General features: G+C 37.7%; 1 protein-coding gene across 2 annotated transcripts in view; it reads left to right on the top strand.

Annotated features, from left to right (window-relative positions):
- The first annotated feature begins 3178 nt into the window (after positions 1-3178).
- Positions 3179-20570, top strand: part of prkcha (protein kinase C, eta, a) — a 29872-nt gene continuing 12480 nt past the window's right edge. The window contains exons 1-9 of one of the 2 annotated variants that reach the window (XM_084743183.1): positions 3179-3932; positions 11481-11544; positions 14821-14974; positions 15075-15109; positions 15200-15282; positions 16670-16799; positions 16893-17026; positions 17120-17251; positions 17501-17674. In XM_084743183.1, coding sequence (XP_084599309.1) covers positions 3582-3932; positions 11481-11544; positions 14821-14974; positions 15075-15109; positions 15200-15282; positions 16670-16799; positions 16893-17026; positions 17120-17251; positions 17501-17674 — 1257 coding nt within the window. In that variant the 5' untranslated portion in view covers positions 3179-3581. The remainder of the gene's footprint in view (positions 3933-11480; positions 11545-14820; positions 14975-15074; positions 15110-15199; positions 15283-16669; positions 16800-16892; positions 17027-17119; positions 17252-17500; positions 17675-20570) is intronic. The other variant, XM_084743182.1, reaches the window with a different exon arrangement.

Raw genomic sequence — 20570 nt, forward strand, 5'->3', positions numbered from 1 at the left:
TTTCATTTATTTAAGTTAATTAAATTTAAAACTTTTCTATTTCAGAACACTTCAAACCTAATAAACAAAAGTTCCTCTAACTCGAAGTTCAATCAACTCATTAAGTTTCTAAAGAAACATGATCAGCAGATATGCAGACACCCAGCATGTATGCAGCCCTTCTTTTTTATAGTTTGAAGAAAACACAGCTTATATGATGAAAAATTGTTGTGCATCTCTTATCCATTTTAGGATAGGATAAATAGTTTATTTTTACAGTGTGGCTTTGTTTTTTTGGATAATGGCTAAACAATTAGTTATTTAGCTAAGTGGTTTCTATTGTTTAAGAAAAGTACTTACATTAAGTGAATGAATGTGATGACAGGATATTTAATATGACATTTCAACAATTTTTGTTACAATTACTGATTACCATTACTTTTTGGCTCATTAATGTAAAAAATAACCTCAGGCTTGGCTCTCCTGTAAATTTGGTCAAATGTCACTTGCACCCCTCTGCTTCTCAGTTCTCCTCACCCAGGAAGAGGATGATGAGGGTGGAAGGTGAGGAAGAAAAAGCATGAATCTAGTAGTCTTATTCTGCCCTCTGCTGGAAAATGTGAAAGACCACATCTTCATACTCAAATGGAGTTTCAGTGAGGAGTGGTACACTCACGACATGAACTCTCCCAGGTTATCTAGGCACAAAAATACCATTAAAAAACCTTGACTCTAAAGTGTCGAGTGTTGTTTACTCTTTTTGATCAATGTGATCTGCAGCATGAATTTCTGGTGCAAAATGTTTCACTTTAACCCATGAGGTCCAACAGAAGATTTAAAGCGTTTGTTGCAGAGTGTGTTCACGCTGCTGCACCGAGGCAGTTCTCTATCTTCCTGCTTCATCATTACGACCTTCTCTGCTCAGTAAGGTCATGTCTGAGACGTTGTTTACAAGACAGTCTGTATCCCAGGGATGTGTAAGATCTGGGACCCATGGCTCTTTATTTATAACAGCTGGAGCAGAGAGATGTGGAGCGCTGACATTTGGCAGAGTGGGGTGAGAGGTCAAGTCTAACACCAATAAAGTGGAGACTTTGATCGTGGCATTTATGGATGGAGGAGGCACAGCAGCACCCTCAGAGAGACAGAGACAGAGGGGGAGACATACAGAGAGTATGGCAGTTAAAGGAGAAAACAGAGGGATCGTACTAGGAAGAAAAGAAAGACAGGAATTAATTAATTTTAAATGTATATCATATACTTTGAGGATTTATTTTCCATGAGCGACTGGAATTTTCTTTTTTCTACATTTGCTTTTTCCAATGAATGAATGAAACTTTTTTTGCCTCTAAAAATAAGATGCTTAATATGCCAACATATTATATAAACGTTCAATTTACAATGCCAAAACAGACAAAGCCCTCACATCTGAGAAGCTGCATTAACTAATGTTTAGCATTTTTCTCTTTCTTGTTTTAAATTTGTGACTGGCTTCAGTGTTTCTCTTGGACTGCCTGATGAAAATCCTCTTGAGGCTAAATGCATCCTGAGCAGAGCCTTACCACCCACTGCTGCTCCAATTTTAACCATTTGTTCTTTTATCAGTCTTTTTTTTTTTTCTTTGAGTCCCCAAACATTATGGAAGTACAATACTGAATCACTGACGTACTCCTTAAAGTTTAATTTTCACTTTAATTTCCAACATGGATGAGAAATCCCATCTGCTGCCTTCAGACAGCTACTAAGTGGACCATGAGGAGATGTTGATTTGCCAACTGTCGGTGAACACTGTTATTATAGTAGATGCTGTCCAACAGATTGCACTGGCAGATATGTTATTTCAGTTGCACCAGGGTGCTGACAGCAACATGACTGTAGCCTGTTTACATGTTAGTAAACAAACAGGAGTAATTTGGTACATATGTTTATATGACTGCTACCTTGACCAGGTCTCTCTTGTATTTATTTTCTTGTAAATATTTTTTTTTTGATCTCGGTGGGACTTCCTGGTAAAATAAAAGTGAATGAATCATTTATCTGTGCTTTTCAAATCACCAATAATCCTTTAATATGAACAGCTTCTGGACTGCAAGGTTGTGAAAAATCTCTTTGGTCTTTGACTTTGGTAATAATGCAGTTGTAAATGGTGGTTATTTAATGTTTATGGGCTTCTGACTTTCTAATATCTATATCCATTCAATATTAATTCCCTCATATCTAATATTTATTATTATTAATTATTTTTTGGAAGAAACACTAAATCCCTCTACCATGTTATGTTATATTGTATTGCATTAAATTATATATTATACATGCTACAAGCTGCAAGATAAGATTTATTTATCATTATACAACACAAGGTCGTAGTGAAATTTATTTGCATTTCCCCTTTTCCAACTCACAAAAAAAGTTACATTTATATAGCACAGATTGCTTGAATAAATAAAAATAAAAACAATCTGTTGGCCTTGTGGCTCAGTTGGTAGCTTTCAGTCCATGTACTGAGGTTATCAGCCCTCTGCAGTGGCCATGCATTCAACTACCCCACTCTCTCTCTAACCCTTTCCTGTCACATCTTCAGCTGTCCTCTAGAATTAAAGGCATAAAATATTTACATAAATAAAATAATCTGTTTAACATGGTGGGGTGCCGAGGATGGGAAGAAGCTTCCCTGGGTCGTACACATCCCATGTTTGTTTCCAGCCAGGATGCTTCCTATTGCTCCTCTGTAAAATTAAATTATATGATATAATATGATATGTGTGATATTATATTATATGATATTATATTATATATTTTCGTAAAGATGTTCAGTCTACAAATAACAGCCCTCCAAACCCATCATCAGCAATTTAAACGGGATTCATTAACGCATTTCTATTTTCACATTTATGTATTTATTCGTTAGTTTTTAACAAATGTGTTGTGCTTTTTAATTTACTCGAGTTTAGAAAGACATCGTAGTCATGTAGTTCAGTATATGAACCACTAGAGGGCAGCATTTCCCCTCTCAGGACAGGTGAGCCATCAGAATACCTTCATGAACAGAGTGACGCATCATGGTCAGTGTAGTACCAGATTCCTCTTTCTAAAAAAAAAAGAAAAAAAAAAAAAAAGGACTACAAATTCAACCATGTGACACACCAAGCCAACAGTGACAGGTTGAGAGGTTTACGTGCTGTGTGCTGTGTGTGTGTGTGTGTTTTTAACTGTATGTGTGCTCCGTGACAAGTTATGCGGAACTTGTGCCTCCTCCTCGGCATGTCTGTGTTGTGGCTTCCTACTTACTGAAACTCTGTGAAGCAGGTTCACACCGAGACAGGCAGACTGAAAGCACAGCGGAGACATTTAGGGGGCTGACAGTAAATGTGTGCGCGCGCGAGCTCAGCTAATAACTTTACAGGGTGCAAGTTAAGTTAGTATGAATGCAACGGAGCGACAATGCTGATCAGAGTGTAAAGATTATTATGGATGCATTACAGTGTTGTAGTCGGTCAGTGTTGATATGAAGTGGGTGTGAATGCTTTTTAGAACTTTTTTTTTTACTTTTTGAGAGCTTTCTACTTGTCGCGTGAGGCTAAACTAGCTTGTTTTTTAAAAAAATGAAGTTTAACGGTTACCTGAAGCTGCGGATCGGTGAGGCGGTGGACCTGAAGCCGACCACCTTCTCCCTCCGACACTCTGTCATTTTCAACAAAGCCCACCCGACCCTGGACCCCTACATCGTGGTGAAGGTGGACGACTACAAAATTGGACAAACTCACACCAAACAGAAGACCAACACGCCGACTTACAACGAGGAGTTTTGCCTGAACGTGAGCAACGGTAAACAGATCGAGATGGCGGTTTTCCACGACACTCCGATCGGATATGATGACTTTGTGGCTAACTGCATCATGCAGTTTGAGGACCTCATCAAAACCTCCAACACAGGAGAGACTTTCGAGGGATGGGTGAGTAGAAAATATACATATCAAGAGCATATATTGGTGAGCAATTATGTTGTCCAATCATGTCCCCCAACATGGCCGGATTAATCGATTAGGGCGCCTTGGGGCACAACTTTATTGCTGGGTACCAGTTGGTCCACCACCCCACCACCCACACCTAGAAACAGTACCAGTGAGTGATACCATAAAATATGGGTTCAATCCAGTGTTGAGTAATTACAGGACTAGAGTCAATACTGATGATACTTTATTTGTATGTAAGAGTGTGTTGTCATGTAGGGAGAGCAGTGTGTCATGATTGATGAACTGAATGTTTAGTCACATCCATCAAAACAATAAACTAGATCTGCAAGCAGGTGGTTTAGGTAGGGCTGCATGATATGGTAAAAAATCATATTGATTGTTTTGCAGGTCATGATAAGTGGGAATGATCATATTAGCGTTATTATATTTTTTTTTACTGGAAAGAAATGTTAAAATTACAACAATGTAATGTGTACTAGGGCTGCACAATTAATGGCAATGTTATCACAGTACAGCCAAGTGCAGTATCCAAATTGCATCTGTTTTTTTGTTTTTTTTTTAAACTGTGTGAGAAAAAACACATTGCAATGAAGTATTGTAGTGCTGCTGAGATAGCCTGGCCTAAAAATTTTGTTCTCCAGACAGAAAACAAGTTTGTTTGGTACAGACATACATGCCAATCTTGACATAAACACAGAGGATTTTGAAACCAAAAAATTTGAGATTTTGTTTCCTACATTTTAGTGACTTTAAATAAGAAAATAATAACTGCACTGCAACATTATTTTGTTATGTTTTACTTTTACTTTTAGTTCTCAGAAAATAATATACAGTGGGATAATTTGCCCCTCTGGCATGAACTTGTGTAATCTCTGCAATAAACTAATATTCATCAGTTTTCTGTTATGCTTTAATTTTTGCCTTGCACTTTTACAAAATGCATGCCCCTTACCTTTCAAAATTTCCTTTAGAAACAGGAATTCTTATGTCCTCCTGGGAAAATCAAGAGGGCTGCTAAGAAGTACAGACCCCAACAAATAGCACATAATCCCAATTTTAATATTTTTTTCTTTTTTCTGTACAAATTAAAATTTTAATTTAAATATAATTATTCCCACTTATCATATTGCATATCACAGTTTCAGTCAAAATAAGCACAGTATGACTTTTTTACCAGCCCTAGCATGTATCACACAAACACACTTTCTTACATCTGTTCAGATCTGCAGACCAGGACATCTCTGCCCTCATTAAAACACTTCATTATAATGCTGTATCTGACACATTTTTCCTTTATCAAAAAATTGCACCTTCTGTTATTTGGATATAGTGATTTCAGTAATATTTAGATTTTTTTTTTTTTTTCAGTTCTGATTACATGTTATTTAAGATGCATTTCTTTACATGCATTGTAAAGTAAGTGGGAAATAGCAAGTGTTAATTTCGTAAATTATTTGAACTAATGAGGTAGTGTCAGCAGGCCTCTAACAACAGCAGCAGAGGAGTAGGTAGTGCACAGACTAACAACAGTGTGCATGTGCCACATCCTCTGAACTCAGCCAAATGTGCTTTTGGGAGTCCCCAGGGGTCTTTACCCCGATGACCCAAAGAACCAATAGATCCATAGATGAATTACAAAATGTGCCTATCAGTCACAATATGGGAGGCTTAAAGGCATACTATGCAGGATAGTCCTATAAACCAATGCATAGTTTTATACAAAAATAATCCCTCTTAAGCCGTCCACAACCCACAACCCACCACCATAGACTGTGGCAGCAACTATTTCTGTAGAGACCCTGCTACCCTCTGTCTGTACCCTCTTATTTATTCATTATTTTGTTGTGCTTGGGACCTTTTACCAACCCAGAATGTCTGTATTTGATGTCCTGGGAATTAGACTCAACAATCAACTGTCTTTCAGGTGTGTTTACAAACAGCAATTGACAAAGTATTTATTATCCCATTTACTTTTAGAAGAATACTGTAAAACAGATAAAGTAAACAGTGAAATATTTGCATTAGAAAGGTTAACATACAGAAGTCAGAATCTTCCCGTGTGTTGTAACATCTCAGGTGCTTTTCTCCACACAGCCATATTGTGGTTTTTCCATGAGAGCTTTGACACAGCTTATCAGAATGTGAGAGTGACTTAAGGAAACGAAATGCTGTGAAGCTGGGGGTGACGTTCAGTAAGCCCTACAAATGTTACTTTGCCTGTTTTTCTGCCTGAAAACATCAACACTGTCTTGTCTGCACTGAGTTGTCTGGCAGGAGATCCAACCAGCTCCTTAAAGCACAGGTGCTTACTAAAACATAACACCCTCACATGTACAGCGTATTCACATCTCCGCCATGTCTTAGTGTAGGCAGCGTGTACTGGTCATGGACCCTTCCACTTCTTGAGCTTATCAGTGTGGAAGCTTTTACAGTGATCATTAGCAGATCTGGACTGAAACCACACATACTACTGCTGTGGCGAGGTGTTAATTCTGCAAAAACAAATGTATGGTGTAAAACCCCCACACTTCTAGAAGTTGCCAGGGCTAAAACATTAACCGTATTTGCTTGATTGAGGTGTAAAGGAACTTTAAATTTTAGTGCTTCAATACATTTGATCTAAGGTTGTTAAAAGTATTTAAGTGTTGATACTTTTCAAAACTATGTTTAAAAAAAACTAAGTAATATTAATACTACTAATAATGTTTGACAGCATGAAAAGTGCCTAAAAATTTGGCTTGTAGCGAAGCAAAATGAGACAGTGTTCAGTGACTTACTGTGCCAACACTGTGTGCATTTTGTTAATAAAGAAAAGAAAAATCTTTATGCTTAGGACTAGATTTGCAACAAATATTTGAAAAAAAAAAAATCAAAATTCTCTGATTCCACCTTCTGAAATGTGAATATTTTCTGGTTTCTTTACTTCTTCATGACAATAAACAAAAATACATTTGGCTTGTGGGCAAAACAAGACATTTGAGGATGTCGTCCTGCACTTTGAGAAATGCTGCTCAACATTTTTCACCATTTTCATGATCATTAGTTGCAGCCTCAGGGCTTCCTTTTGCTGTGTTGTCAAAAGGTTTGTTTATACTAGTATTGTGTCGAAGTTTAAAATTCTGGTATCATGACAATCCTAATCTGATGCACACTTGACTATTCAAGGAGAAAACTGACCTAATCAAAATTCAGATTAAATGTCAGATGTATAGTATCACATTAGTCTCACTCTCAGCCAGACACAAACAAAAAAACTGCCCCTTCAAACTGGAGTTTCCCTCCTCTGACTAACTTTCATCCCTTTAGGACTATAAGCCATTGCAGGTGTTGGTGAGTGTAACCTGAGCCTGTCTAGGCCTGGAGCAGAGGCTGAGGTGGTATCGACTACGTACCACAACACTGTCATCACATGCAGAATGGTCTCTTTTCTTTACATATTCTCCCTCAGCCAATGCAACTTTTGTCGACTAAGCACATTTTTTTTGAAAAATTATCAAAATGGTTTCAACCTTCAGGGGATAGTTTGGATATATGAGGCACCTATATAGATTTACCGACGGTAGATGGTGGTCAGCACACCCACAGTTAAGAGAAGCAGCGATGAGTACCAGCATGAAAGCTAAACAATGTGCTACTGTGGACAGGGTCAGTAGCAAAACATCTTTAGCCACTTACAAATAGGCTTACCAGAAAAGGAAAAACACAGTATCTATTTGTGTAGGCTGTATTTAGAATATTTTACCTCTTTTCCTTGCCAACAGACAGCCTCTCCAATGGGAAGCTGCTGCTATGAAAGCCACGTATTGCTCTCTCCTGCTCAACCAGACTCCTTTTGCAAAAACAGTCATTTTACTTCGCAACACAAACTAACAGAGGGTCGAGGCAGCGGGACATTGGCAATAGACATGGGTATCAAGAGGTGGTCCTGACTGGTCAGTACCAAAATATTGATAAGTTCCTGGATAAATGATACTGCTGTTGCAGGGCAAAATGTTGAAAAATGAGGGCTCACTTAAATTTAAGCAAAATGCAGCTAAATTCAATAACTCAAAACAATTTAACGTATTTATGAATAAAATGTAATAATAAAATAACTCTTCAAACTTTTCACATCTTTTCATGTCATGTCTTTATTTTTTGAACCAATCATGGTGAATACTATCAATGAGACTACCTATAAGTATTTGTATCAATAAGCAGTATCTTATTCTTATATACTTATACAACGGCAGTTCTCTGTTGAAAAAGGCTGTCTATCAGCAAGGTAAAGTGGTGAAAAATATAGAGTACACCTAAATTGATTTTTAGATGGGTTTAAATGTGTTCTGCTGCTGACCCTTCCACAGCAGTACATTACTTGACTTTCTACACTGGTACTGTTGCCTGCTTCTCCAAACTGGAGAAATCATCTCCAAATCATCTACTGCAGGTAATACACTGACTCATACAGCCTCTATTTAAAAAAATCCAAACTGTACCTTTAAATCACCCAGTACACACTTTATTTTACCCGTGAACAAACTTAATAAACTCAGAACTTGTGTTTGTGAGAAGTACAGAAATACAGTGGCCTGAACCTCACTTCACCAAAAAGTACACCACAAGACATTACAGAATGTTAAACATGAAACTTTGTGCGGCATTGTACATTGAAGATGAATGCCTCAATACCACAAATTTACACATACATGACGTGGATGAGTAATGTAGTGAGAAAAGTAGGTATGTATGTCTTAGCAAGAGGTGTGGCCACAGTTTCACCAAGACCCTGTGCACTGAGGGGAAGTGGTATGAAAGTTGAGCTTGGCTTGCAGTAATAGGTTGGCTTTCTCACTTTGAGACACAAGCTTCAAATCATTATCCACTCAATCTGAACTGTGAAGAGTTTTTGTGCTTTGTTTCACAGAAGAAGTGCTGGGCTGGTTTGTTTCACACATGAGGCTGAGGCACAAGCCTCTACACGCCCACACTGCTGTTTATCACAGCGTTCCCACCATCTGATCAGTGCTCATGGGCTCACTGTTAAAATGCTCACTCATTATTGGCTCCAATCCAGGTGCTCGACTTTTTTCTTACCTTTTTTTTTTTTTTTTTTTTATGCGTTAGCCCCCTTCTGTGCATACAGTACAGTGTGATGCATGTTAACCCCACAAAACTGTTGTGAAGTTGCATATAAGCTCAACTTCAGCAGATTCTCTGTTACTCATCTTCCTCTTATAACTCAGAATGAAGTTATCATTACGACTGACATCATCCGTCTGAGACAGTCACTACATCACATTTAGGCACGTGATGAGTCCAATTTCCTTTGCCTCCCACCTGTTGGCAAAACATAGTGACACCTTATACTTGTTTCTCACTTATTTGAGGTCTTTAATTGCACAATAAGTTTCCTACGCTGTGGTGTCTCTGGTGCTGGAGCTGTTTCTCAAGTTTGAAGAGATCAAATGCTTCCAAGTGCCAGTGAAACTGAAAATGTGTTAAATATGTACCCTCAACATTTTCCAGCCAAGCATACTGCTGCTGCGTGTTCAAGTGAAACGGCCCTCATCCCCTGTGTGAAAAAAAAAAAAAAAAAAGAAAGAAAGACACTTCCTTGTTTGTGATGCAGCATTAAATGTTCTGCTTTTAAACTACACCATCATGCTGCCATAAGCCACATTTATTTAAGATCATTTCTGCTCCACCTTAATAGCTAAGCTCACATTATTTTAAGCCTGTCTTAAAAGAATGGTCACATCCAGTAAGTACATTGAGAGAGTTATTTTAGTAATAGTTCCTATTAATGTCCGTATCTACAGTAATTAGACATTTAAGTAGTGGGGAACAAAATCCACAGTTTGTGCTAAAATGCAGTCTAAAATCAAGTTAAGAGTCATAATAAGGCCTAAGATTATTTTATGTAGTTAGTTTTTCAATGCAAATTTCCCATGTCTTTCTGAGTTTCAGCAGAGTGATAGTAACACAAAGAGAGAATTTGATAACCAGCTATAACTCTTTCTATGCACATGTCAAAACATTTGAAACTTTACAAAATTACATAAAAACAGCAAAACACCAATTTTGCTGACTGAATGGGTCTCGAATCCAGTCATAGTCCTCAATATCACATAAGTAGCACCCAAAATAATCTTTTAATGTCTGAAGGTGTTTGGCAAATACAGCACAGTCCCTTGCTACCAGTGGCATGGCTAGTGTCAAATGTTTTCAGGGATTTAGGGGATTATATAGTTTTTCTCTGTGTTGGGAAATGAAAAATTCATTCATATAATAATATATGGTTGTAACAAAATTCTATGGCACACCTGAACCTGACTCTCATTTGTTTGCCCTAGACCGGTAACAAACACATAGTACCTTAACCCCACTTCAAAATATCCAAACCATCCCTCTAAGCTTAGACTCCATTTGTACAGCTGAAATGCTTTCAGCAGATGCAATTTCAGAAATGCACTGAAGCTCTTTAGTTCTTTTCTGAAGCTTGACCAGAGTAAACAGGGTTAAAATACCACAGATAACACCCATACAGAGGAAGTCCTCAGAGTGGACAAGTCAAACTTGCTGTCTAGACTGAGAGTGAGACACAGGATATGAGCAGGTAACTGAAAACAAAAGTGTTCGAGATGAAGTGAAATGAAGTCTTTCTTGAACTGAGACCTTTACACTGAATGTACCAACCGAGTGGCCACAATTGACACCAAATGTGTCACTTATTTTGTGGGCAGTCAGTCAGTATTTTCCATGCGGGGTGTGTGAGTAACATAAATAGATCCCTATTTAAGCATATAATGACCTAACTTTCCATTCAGTGGTTGCTGCAGGAAGTATCTTGTTCTGTCTGCTGCTGTCTCGTATGTATTCGGACATTTCACTCACTCTCAGCTGAGCATCAGGTCACTACAACCTCCACAACCTGCCCAACCTGCCAGACCTGCTGTGTAGTCTGACTGTCACGCCGTGCACATTCCTTAGACATTACATACACACTGAAGAATGCAGAAATGTGCAGTTACATACAGAACCTATACCAGAGCTGAAGGACTGATACTCAGATACAATCTTTCATGCCTTTTTTTTTTTTTACTTTTTCTAATGCCTAATACTCCCCCAGACATCATGGTGCACAGATATGGAATGAAAATGAAAATTTAATTTATGCTGTTTAATTATTTCTTGACATATATAATGTCAAGAAATAGTTTATTTAAATATACTTTATTTTTTCTTCTGTTCATGTATTGTTCATAATTTATTTCATTTTTTGTATTAGATTGTTGTCTACTTGGTTTGTTTGTCTCCTCATTGTGTGTGTTTCTTTTTATTAATTTTTTTTATTGTGTTTTCATGAAATTATGTTGGTTTAGTATTCATTAGTATTATTATCTCTTATTGTGTTTTCCCATTTCCTTTATTTTTATAATTAATTGGAATCTGGAGTGTGTTGGATCTTAATGTCTGTCTGTCCTGTTTCTGTTTAGCTATTTTGAGAGCACAGAAATATAATTGTGTGTTTGTGTGTGTCTGCAGATGGACCTGGAGCCAGAGGGGAAGGTTTATGTCCATATTGCACTCACTGGATCCTTCACTGATGGTAAGGCTGCTGCTGTAGGTTGAAATGAAGCCCATTGTATCTCTTTTACACACGTCTCCCCCTCTCTTTCACATACGATGTTGAACAACAGCTTTACCCATTTACGCCAACTGAAGTGCGTCGTCCCTGTTCCCTATTCTGGAAAACAGTTTTGAATAATTATTATATGTGAGTCATTTATACCTGTGTGTAATAATAGAGGCTGTGAGAATAGGTGTGTATGCATGTTTGTGTGTGACTCCAGTAGGTTGGTATGTGCCAAGTAGGCACGTTTGCATTCTTCACATGTCAGAGGACATCAACATTGACGACATCTGTAATGCAGATATGTCCATGGTCCATCTGCATTCTTTTCTGGGTTTTTCACATGGAAACTCCCGCTTAGTCATCATCAGAAAACAGTGACATAGGCTAGAGCACTTTAATGTAGTAACGTCATCCTGCAGAAACATACATGAGGTCATGTGGGAAAATGTTTTTAGAAGGTCTTGGAAAAATAACATGTTGACACTAAAACACAGAGTCTGTACTTTGACTGAAATTTGGTTCTTTGGATTTGAATACATAAGAGAGACAACTGGGAAGCTACAGAATGACATAAAACAAAAACACCCCCCCGAAGTAATGGACCAATCAGATGTAGCCATTTAATAAGAGAAGTGACTCTGCAGATTTTGGAAACAGAAGTCTCATTAGCTGGTAGTGACTAGAGGCCCTCCATTAAGTTCCCATTTTTTATCTTTATCTGCCACCATCATGCTTCTCTGCATGCTAAACTTGAAACATTTACACTTTGATATGAAATACAAATACATGTAACATGTTTTGTTATTGATCATGGCTACAGTGATCAAACGCTTATATAGATGAAAAAGCTGTCTAATACAGGCAAAAAAAAAATTAGAAAGAAGAAAACAAAAATAAAGGTTATCCTAGTGTGTTATTGTCATGTTTAATTTCACCAGCATTTTTTGAACTTTCAAAAGCTTTTTGCCAAAATTTTTTGAAATAAATGGTTTCTTTTTGTCCACTGGAATATTTGTTTTCCAGAAAAGCACAGGCATGCTGACACAAAACTACTAGCAAACATCACAGTTTACTCATCCATGTTTGGATATTATCTCAGCTTTTTACGTGAATATTTACATACGGTATCAATCACATGATTTGAATAGTTACTTTTCCTGAAATACTGGTGGGCAGGCAAAAAAGGTTTGAAGTTTTCATGTTATCTGAGCAGTCAGCCTCATATGTTGATGTGTGGGGCTTCAAACATCACTGAGAAATGAGAGTTAACTACCAAATATTAAAAAGTGAAAGCTCATATTCAGTTGGCAGTGAATGTACCATTCTGGACATTGATTTACTCAACTCTAGGGCTGGTATGAAATTACTAAAACAATGGTGATAGGAGTATTTAATGATGTTCATATACATCATATGGCAAGTACATGCAAAATCACACAAACTAATCGAATTGATGTCCAGTGCATTGAACTGTTCATTGCTATTTGTTATATCAGACAAAACTAAATGATAAATAATAACAAAATCACTGAATATTCTTAAAATATATAATCTTAAAATAAAAATGTTCTTTGCGTCATTAATTTTGAAAAAAAGATATTGCACAGTATGTTCGCATCATCACGATACACCTCGATAAAAAATATGTAATTGTTGCCCTGCCTCAGTCAAAATGCTCTTTAAACTGGGGGAGGATGCACAAAAAAACTAAAATCTCTCTGGTCAGGAAAAATTTTTTGGAATATTTATTTCGTATACATTTTTAACTTTCACACAGAAAAACAAAGTGTTGATGATCACAACATCACTGACATTCTCAGTCTGAATGTAAAGCCCCCTTTTCACACTTCTACCACAAATATATCTGTTGTTTGCAGGGGGGTGGCGGGGGCTCAGCAAACAGGTTTCCGTAATGCGTATGTGTGGTTTTTTGTCTCACTGTGAGCTCCACTACATTTTGAGCTGAAAGACTTAGAGCCAAAAAACACAGATGTGCACAAAGGTATAAAGAGCACATGAATAAATGAAGTATAACATCTAAAAGACTATTGTAAATCCTTTTTTAAATTCCTGTCTTTTATTCCACTTGTCTCTTCTGTTGCATCCCTCCTCACTCTGTCTGCCCTATGTGCCCCAAGATCCATTCATGTAAAAACTAAAACATTATTGTGGCACAAATACTTATGTCTTTTGTCATGCCACAGTTATGATCAGATGATCTAGTAAAGAATAGACTGATGATATCACAGTTTGTTTAGGTCTGGAAAATCATTTGTAAAATGATGCTGTAGTTTGTAGCATCAAGTCAAACAGTGACTGATGAACCATTGGACTAGTACTGAAACAATTACATGATTTATGAATGAAAATTTGCTGACAGAATTTTCTGTCACCAATTTGTTGTTCAAGTCATCTATCAAACAAGTCACTTTAATGTTAAGGTCACAACAGCAATCTGTCGGTCTCAAGAAGTTTATTTGAGCTGTGGGAAATGATGGCCATTTTTCACTGTTCATCTGTATTTTATTTACCATACAATTAATTTAGACAATAAAATTATTAAACCTTCCATTTCCGGCAAACTGTGAACACACCACTAACATATTATCACCTTTTAAGTTGACACAGCAAACTTGTTAGCCAATGCAGCAAATACAGAATGAACTCTAGCAATCATCTGGAAGCACCAACTCCTGTGAGAAATATGTGGCTCTTGTGAACCAAAGCAGTAAAGCAGTGGGTCACAAAACCAGTGATGAGCTGAAAGATGCTATGAAGTAGTGATGTGATCCATTTTTAGTGTTAAAATTTTGATTCTAACTGCTTTAAAGAAATGGTAACAGTGATCCAATTTAAATTTTAATATATTTTAGTACTGCAACAATTAATTAGTAAGTTGTCAACTACTCAATTTATCAACAACTATTTTGATAGTCGATTTTTCAGAAAAAAGGTCAAAATTCTCTGATTTTAGCTCCTCAAATGTGAATATTTTTTGGTTTCTTAATTCCTCTATGACAAACTGAATATCTTCAGGTTGTGGACAAAAGAAGACACTTGCGGACGTCATATTTGGCCTTGAGAAACACTGATGGACGTTTTTCACGATTTTCTGTCATTTTATGGACCATCCAACTAATCAGTTGATTGAGATACTAATCGACAGATTAATTGACAGGGAAAATAATTGTTACTTTTGTCATTTCTGTTATTTTATGTTGTTACGTAATTTTTGCTCTAATTTTTCAGACGACGCCATAGTGAAAGAGAAGACCTACAAACAGTTTACAAGGAAGCGGCATGGGGCCGTGAAACGGAGGGTCCACCAGGTCAACGGACACAAGTTCATGTCCACGTTCCTCCGTCAACCCACCTTCTGTTTTCACTGTAAAGAGTTCATCTGGTGAGAAAGTCGAGCAAAGATGAATCACTGCTGCCCGCACATACAGTCCACTGTGTGGACTGTAAACTGGATCTGACTGTGTCTCTGTCTCTTTTTATAGGGGTGTCTTTGGAAAACAGGGTTACCAGTGCCAAGGTAAGTAGATCATATTTTCCCTTTATGTTCCTTGACACAGTTCCTTAAACACAAAGATGCAAGTTTGACATTGAGTGCTTGTTTTTTCAGTGTGTACCTGTGTGGTTCACAAACGATGCCACCAGCAGGTTGTCACGGTGTGTCCGCGAATGAAGAAACCAGCAAAAGAACAGGTCAGACACTTAAATCACTTCAGCAACTCTCTATTTAACAGCAGGGTTTCTGCAGGTCCTTTTAAAGTCTAAAACAATCCAGTCGCACTTTATTTTACAGTACACTAATAAGACATAACAACTTGTACCTTGTATTAAATTAGACACAAACTAGAAATGATATGTTAGACAATATTAGACTTTCTTAGAGGGTAATAAGGGACACATAACATGACTGTCTGTGTATTCAACCATATACAAAATGTGCCTGCGCCTCTATAATTTTGGCCTTTGTTTGGTAGACATGGTTCACATCTAGCAGTCTAGCACTTTGGTTTACAGTACAGTTCTTTTGTAATGTGTCCCAAATGACCCTCTAAGACAGTCTAATAAGGGTCTAACAGTGTAAAATAATACACTTTAGTTTACAGTACAGTTCTGTTATCTGTCCCTATTAATTGCTCTCTAATAAAGTTTCATAAGGGTCTAATTAACGGTCTAATAAAGAACATATTAGTTCTAACTTTTGTCTGATTAGATTGAATTATGAGCTTAATGTTACTTTTCTCAAAATTGCATTAACCTCAGTCTTGCTTTTAAATGTGTTTTTGAAAAATTGTATTGATCACGCTACAAACAACAACAACAAAATGGAGCCAACATTGAACCGATAACCACTAATGCAAACTGTGCATGTAGTTTTCTCCCAGTATGGATGTGAAATAGGTCTTAAATTACATTCACAATGGTCTTAAAAAGGTCCTTAAGTTATTGAAACCTGCAGAAACCCTGAACAATGGTATCAGTTACGTCAGCAAGATTTTTTATTTCAACAGATCATCAGATCAATAACAAAGAGAAGTAATTGGCGTGTCAGACAGTTTCAGCATGTTGTCACTGTTACTTTTTACCTTTCAGGCAGTTTTCTGAGTAATGCAGAATATAGCAGACATGTTAGACAGCCCCCTCCCACACACACTCACACAAACACCTCTGTTCAACACCTGCAGTGATCAGCAGAGTGTACATGTTCCTGTTTTCGTGTTCTGGCCACTGAGCCAGAACACTGAACTATACTCTGCTATACTTTTCTACACATGCTTGTTGTAGAATTTTCACATTTCTATAAATACATATGTGCTTGTTTTAGCATGTCATGTCATTTTTTTGCCATGTTTTACTATATTTTGCTGAGCATTACAAGTTTCTCTTCCTTGGGGAAATTCAGAGAGAAGCAAATGCAGCAATAAACTGAAACAAAGTCCCACGATGACAGACCAGTGATTTATCACAATGCATTGTATGTGGAAACTTATTGTGGTTATTCAGAGTACTATACATACAGGCGTATTTGAATACTCTGTTTCAACACCTAGTAGTTAGTTCACAGTGTGTCTTCTCTCCACAGCCTGTAACCCAAGGCTTCAGCATCAATGTCCCTCACAAGTTCAACATACACAACTACAAGTCGCCCACCTTCTGCGACCACTGCGGCTCACTTCTGTGGGGGATTGTCAGGCAGGGGCTGCACTGTAAAAGTAAGACCTGTCACATGCCAACATGTCTCTCAAAGTCTGAATCTTAAATGTCCTAATTAGCCTTCCTGTCTCGTGTGGTTTCTCTCTCTTCAGTCTGTAAAATGAACGTTCACATCCGCTGCAAAGGCAACGTCGCTCCTAGCTGTGGGGTCAACAGTGTGGAACTGGCCAATAAGCTTGCAGAGATGGGTCTGCAGGCTGGAGGGATCACTAAACGCAACTCAGTGGTACAAAGGCTGAATTTCAAGAATGAGTGTTCATTTTGCTTGAATGTGTCTTTTATCAGTCTTATCTAAGTACTGTGTTTTTTGTACTGACAGGCTAAAAGTTCAGTTCAAGTAAGGGCGCCCTCTGAAAGGAGGGAGGGTACAGAAACTCAGCCAGAGACCCCACGGCTGGGCATCTCAGACTTCACGTTCCTTCAAGTCCTCGGCAAGGGCAGCTTTGGCAAGGTGGGAATGACAAGAGAGGATGATGAGAAATGCTCTGTGTAATGAAATGATAACTAGGGTGAAGAATGAGGAAGACTGTAGAACGTGTTTGTATACAGTATACTAGAGGAATGTGTATCTGATACGATCTGTGTCTTAAATGCTGTAATATTAATTCTGCAGGCAACAGTGGTCTGATTTTAGTCAATGAGTTAGAAAAAAATCTTGAGACTTCTCATCTGTCATACTTTGTGCATGTTGTACCTGCAGGTGATGCTGGCAAAACTAAACAGCAAAGATCGGGTTTTCGCGGTCAAGGTGTTGAAGAAGGACATCATTTTGCAGGATGATGATGTGGAGTGTACCATGACGGAAAAGAGGGTGCTCTCACTGGCCCGCTGTCACCCTTACCTCACACAGTTGTACTGCTGCTTCCAGACATCGGTCAGTACAGATCCGCCCACATGCACTACATGTCACAGTTCAGTAGGCTTTTCTTATTATGTGAGGACAGTCTGTGCCAGAGGTAATTAAGTAATGTTTTCATCTCGGATCACATACCTTCTCCCTTATCTTCCTAAGAAGGAGTTTTCAGATCAAGTTGTGGCGAGTGTTATTACTTTTAAAGAGCTCTGTGCAGACAAAGAGCTCTTTCATCACTAGATGCCAGTGTGAAACTCTAAAATATCCTTTATACTGTATTTTGAACATTTTCTTCCCATCCTGCATTGGTAAAGGTGAGGCTGCATCTTTGTGCCAATATGCAGTATATTTTGTCTCTCAGGAATTTTCATTGCAGTTAATGTGCACACAAGCACCTTGCAAAAATCATTTTAGAGCATGAAAGGCTTAAAACCTTGTCTGCCAGTTTACACGCTACTTTTTAAGTACATTACTTCTAATATCACTTCTGTTAGTTTTCAGGATCACAACAGATTTAAAAAGAAAAACAATGCATGGTAATAATTCACACTTTTAAATAGATGTTTTAGAGATGTATTATACTGTCTTAAAGATCACCTTTAAATATTTCCTCTAAGCAATTAGGGCTGTACTTAATATTTCTAAGCTTTGAAGCATTGTTCCTAACATTCAAATTTTAAATCAACATTAGAAAGCTGTGCAGCTTTGTCTTTTTTGCATATTCTGTTTCAGCTTGGTATACCTACACAATTGCAGATAAAGATTAGGCAAATTTATGATATGTCAAACAGAAACTATCATAACAGAGACAGAAAAGAAACAAATGAAAAAACTAAGGTGAGACTTCTCTACCACGTGTATTTACTGTTATTTATAGTCCCACTGAAGTGCTCTAGCTTCTCCAGCCTCTCCTCTCTGTCCTCTCTCACACACACAGAGCAGGCAGCAGAGCAGAGATAGAAAAGTGCTATTTTTACCTGCTTTGTCTGCATTTATTGTTGTTTTACTCAACCATAGCCCAGCGTGTTAAGCTAATAGTGAAGTGTTAGACATTGTCAAGATATTGTTGCCATGAAATCCAAACCCACATTCGTGCTTTTTTTTCCTCACACAGCACAAGTGTTTTATCCCAGAGCTCCACAGCACTGTGCCAGCACTTTTCTATCATATTTCTATAGAAACAAGTCTTTTATCCATTGAATTTGATGAATCACTTTATTAAATTGTGGGTTTTATTCAAGTAGTTTTATTCTTTTTGGGATGATGACATTGTAAAATATGATGACAGATATATGAAGCTTAATTTTACAACCCAAACAGAAGCTTTGAATGTAATTAACATGACATTCAGCACAGTCCTGTAAGCGCTACATTACTTTTTTGAGCTTGTGGTTCAGTTTCCATTTTTACAGACTTGCTTACCAATAAATTCATATGAATAAATAAAAAACACATATTGCACACGTAAATAGCTTGGCTTTCACTTGAGTGATATGTCATGTATTGCTCCCTCCACTGTTATCTATGGACCTGAGTTTTTTGTTGTGTTCAAATTCCTACTTTATACAAACTCTTCCACTACAATGCATTACAATGGCGAATAGAGGAGATAGTCATTGCTGCAGAAAAAAAAAAATAACCGCAGATAAAGGTGTGACATCTCCAGGAAAAAACTTAAGAGTAAGTATTTAGCAAACATGTTTTTCGAAGTTTAATCAGAAGTAGCATTTCAAAGTCATTGTTTGATTGCTTGAGTTTCCTCTACATTCAGAATGGATGCAGGCATTGCATTTGCATACTGACCACAAAAATGGTACAGTTTGATATACAGTAGGGTTTACAGTTAGTACAATATGTAGTGTAGAATTACGACACAACATTGTAATGCATGAATCAGTCAGCAGGCGGCAGCAGTTTTCCATCCTTGTGTCCGAGAGGGAGGGAGTGAGGGCTGCCAGAGATTTTCCTCCTGTCTCAGTCAGGGCGCTCCTAATCTACTTTCGTTGTTTGAACCGCCACTGACCTACTTCACCTCAGATCAAAATAGAGCAGCCCGAGGTGAAGAATTAACTCAATGACACTGCTCCCCTGACCCACTCGAGCCCACACACAACCACAGAGTGGGCTTTGTTCCACCACGACACCACAGCTCTTGTAGTTGTCTCTTTGGCCCTTTTCCTGTGGAGGTAGTCTCTATCACTGACTTGACATTTTCATGTGAAAATACCTACAGTTATTTTTAAAAATGTCAAACAAAAGTGCCAAAAGTATCAGTATTCTCTATCGTCACTATTATTATAGTTATTACATATTTACTATTTAGAGAATAATTTTGCATTTTTTTTATGCAAGTATGGAAAGAGAGGGGGTGAGTAGGGGGAATCTGTTGAACAGTGCTGAGGCAGACTGGGCACGCATTAATGTTTTTTTTACCAAATGATGTGTCTTAGGAGAATTATGCTTCCGCACTTCAATTTATCATCAGTGGCTCATCGTTAAACATCGATTAAATCTGATCTTGCGTTGCCAGACATCAAGCTTTTCATGTTTAGGGCGGATTCAAAAAGGGCTTGCAAAATCATCAGGATAACTAAACTCTGGAAATCCCAGAGGTGGCCATTCATTGGCTATGAATTTGAAATGACCACCTCAGGAAATTACTTCTGTGGTTACTTTAATGTTCAAGTAGAAGCAAGTTCTCCTTGTGGAATTTAATTTAAGTAAAACAGTGAACCAGGGTTTTTGGATGAAAATGGTAATTCCAGCTTGGAGCTCAAATATCAGTGTGACTGGCATTTTAGGGTGTGTGGCTCAATAAAACTCAATAGAAATGTACAAGCAAGAAACTGCGTGGATTAAAAGATTTCTACTGCTCCCACAGTTAGACCTCACACAGACTGCCGCCTGCTCTGCTGGT

This window comes from Lutjanus erythropterus, chromosome 18 (assembly GCF_056507025.1).
Source record: "Lutjanus erythropterus isolate fLutEry1 chromosome 18, fLutEry1.hap2, whole genome shotgun sequence".
NCBI lineage: Eukaryota > Metazoa > Chordata > Actinopteri > Lutjaniformes > Lutjanidae > Lutjanus > Lutjanus erythropterus.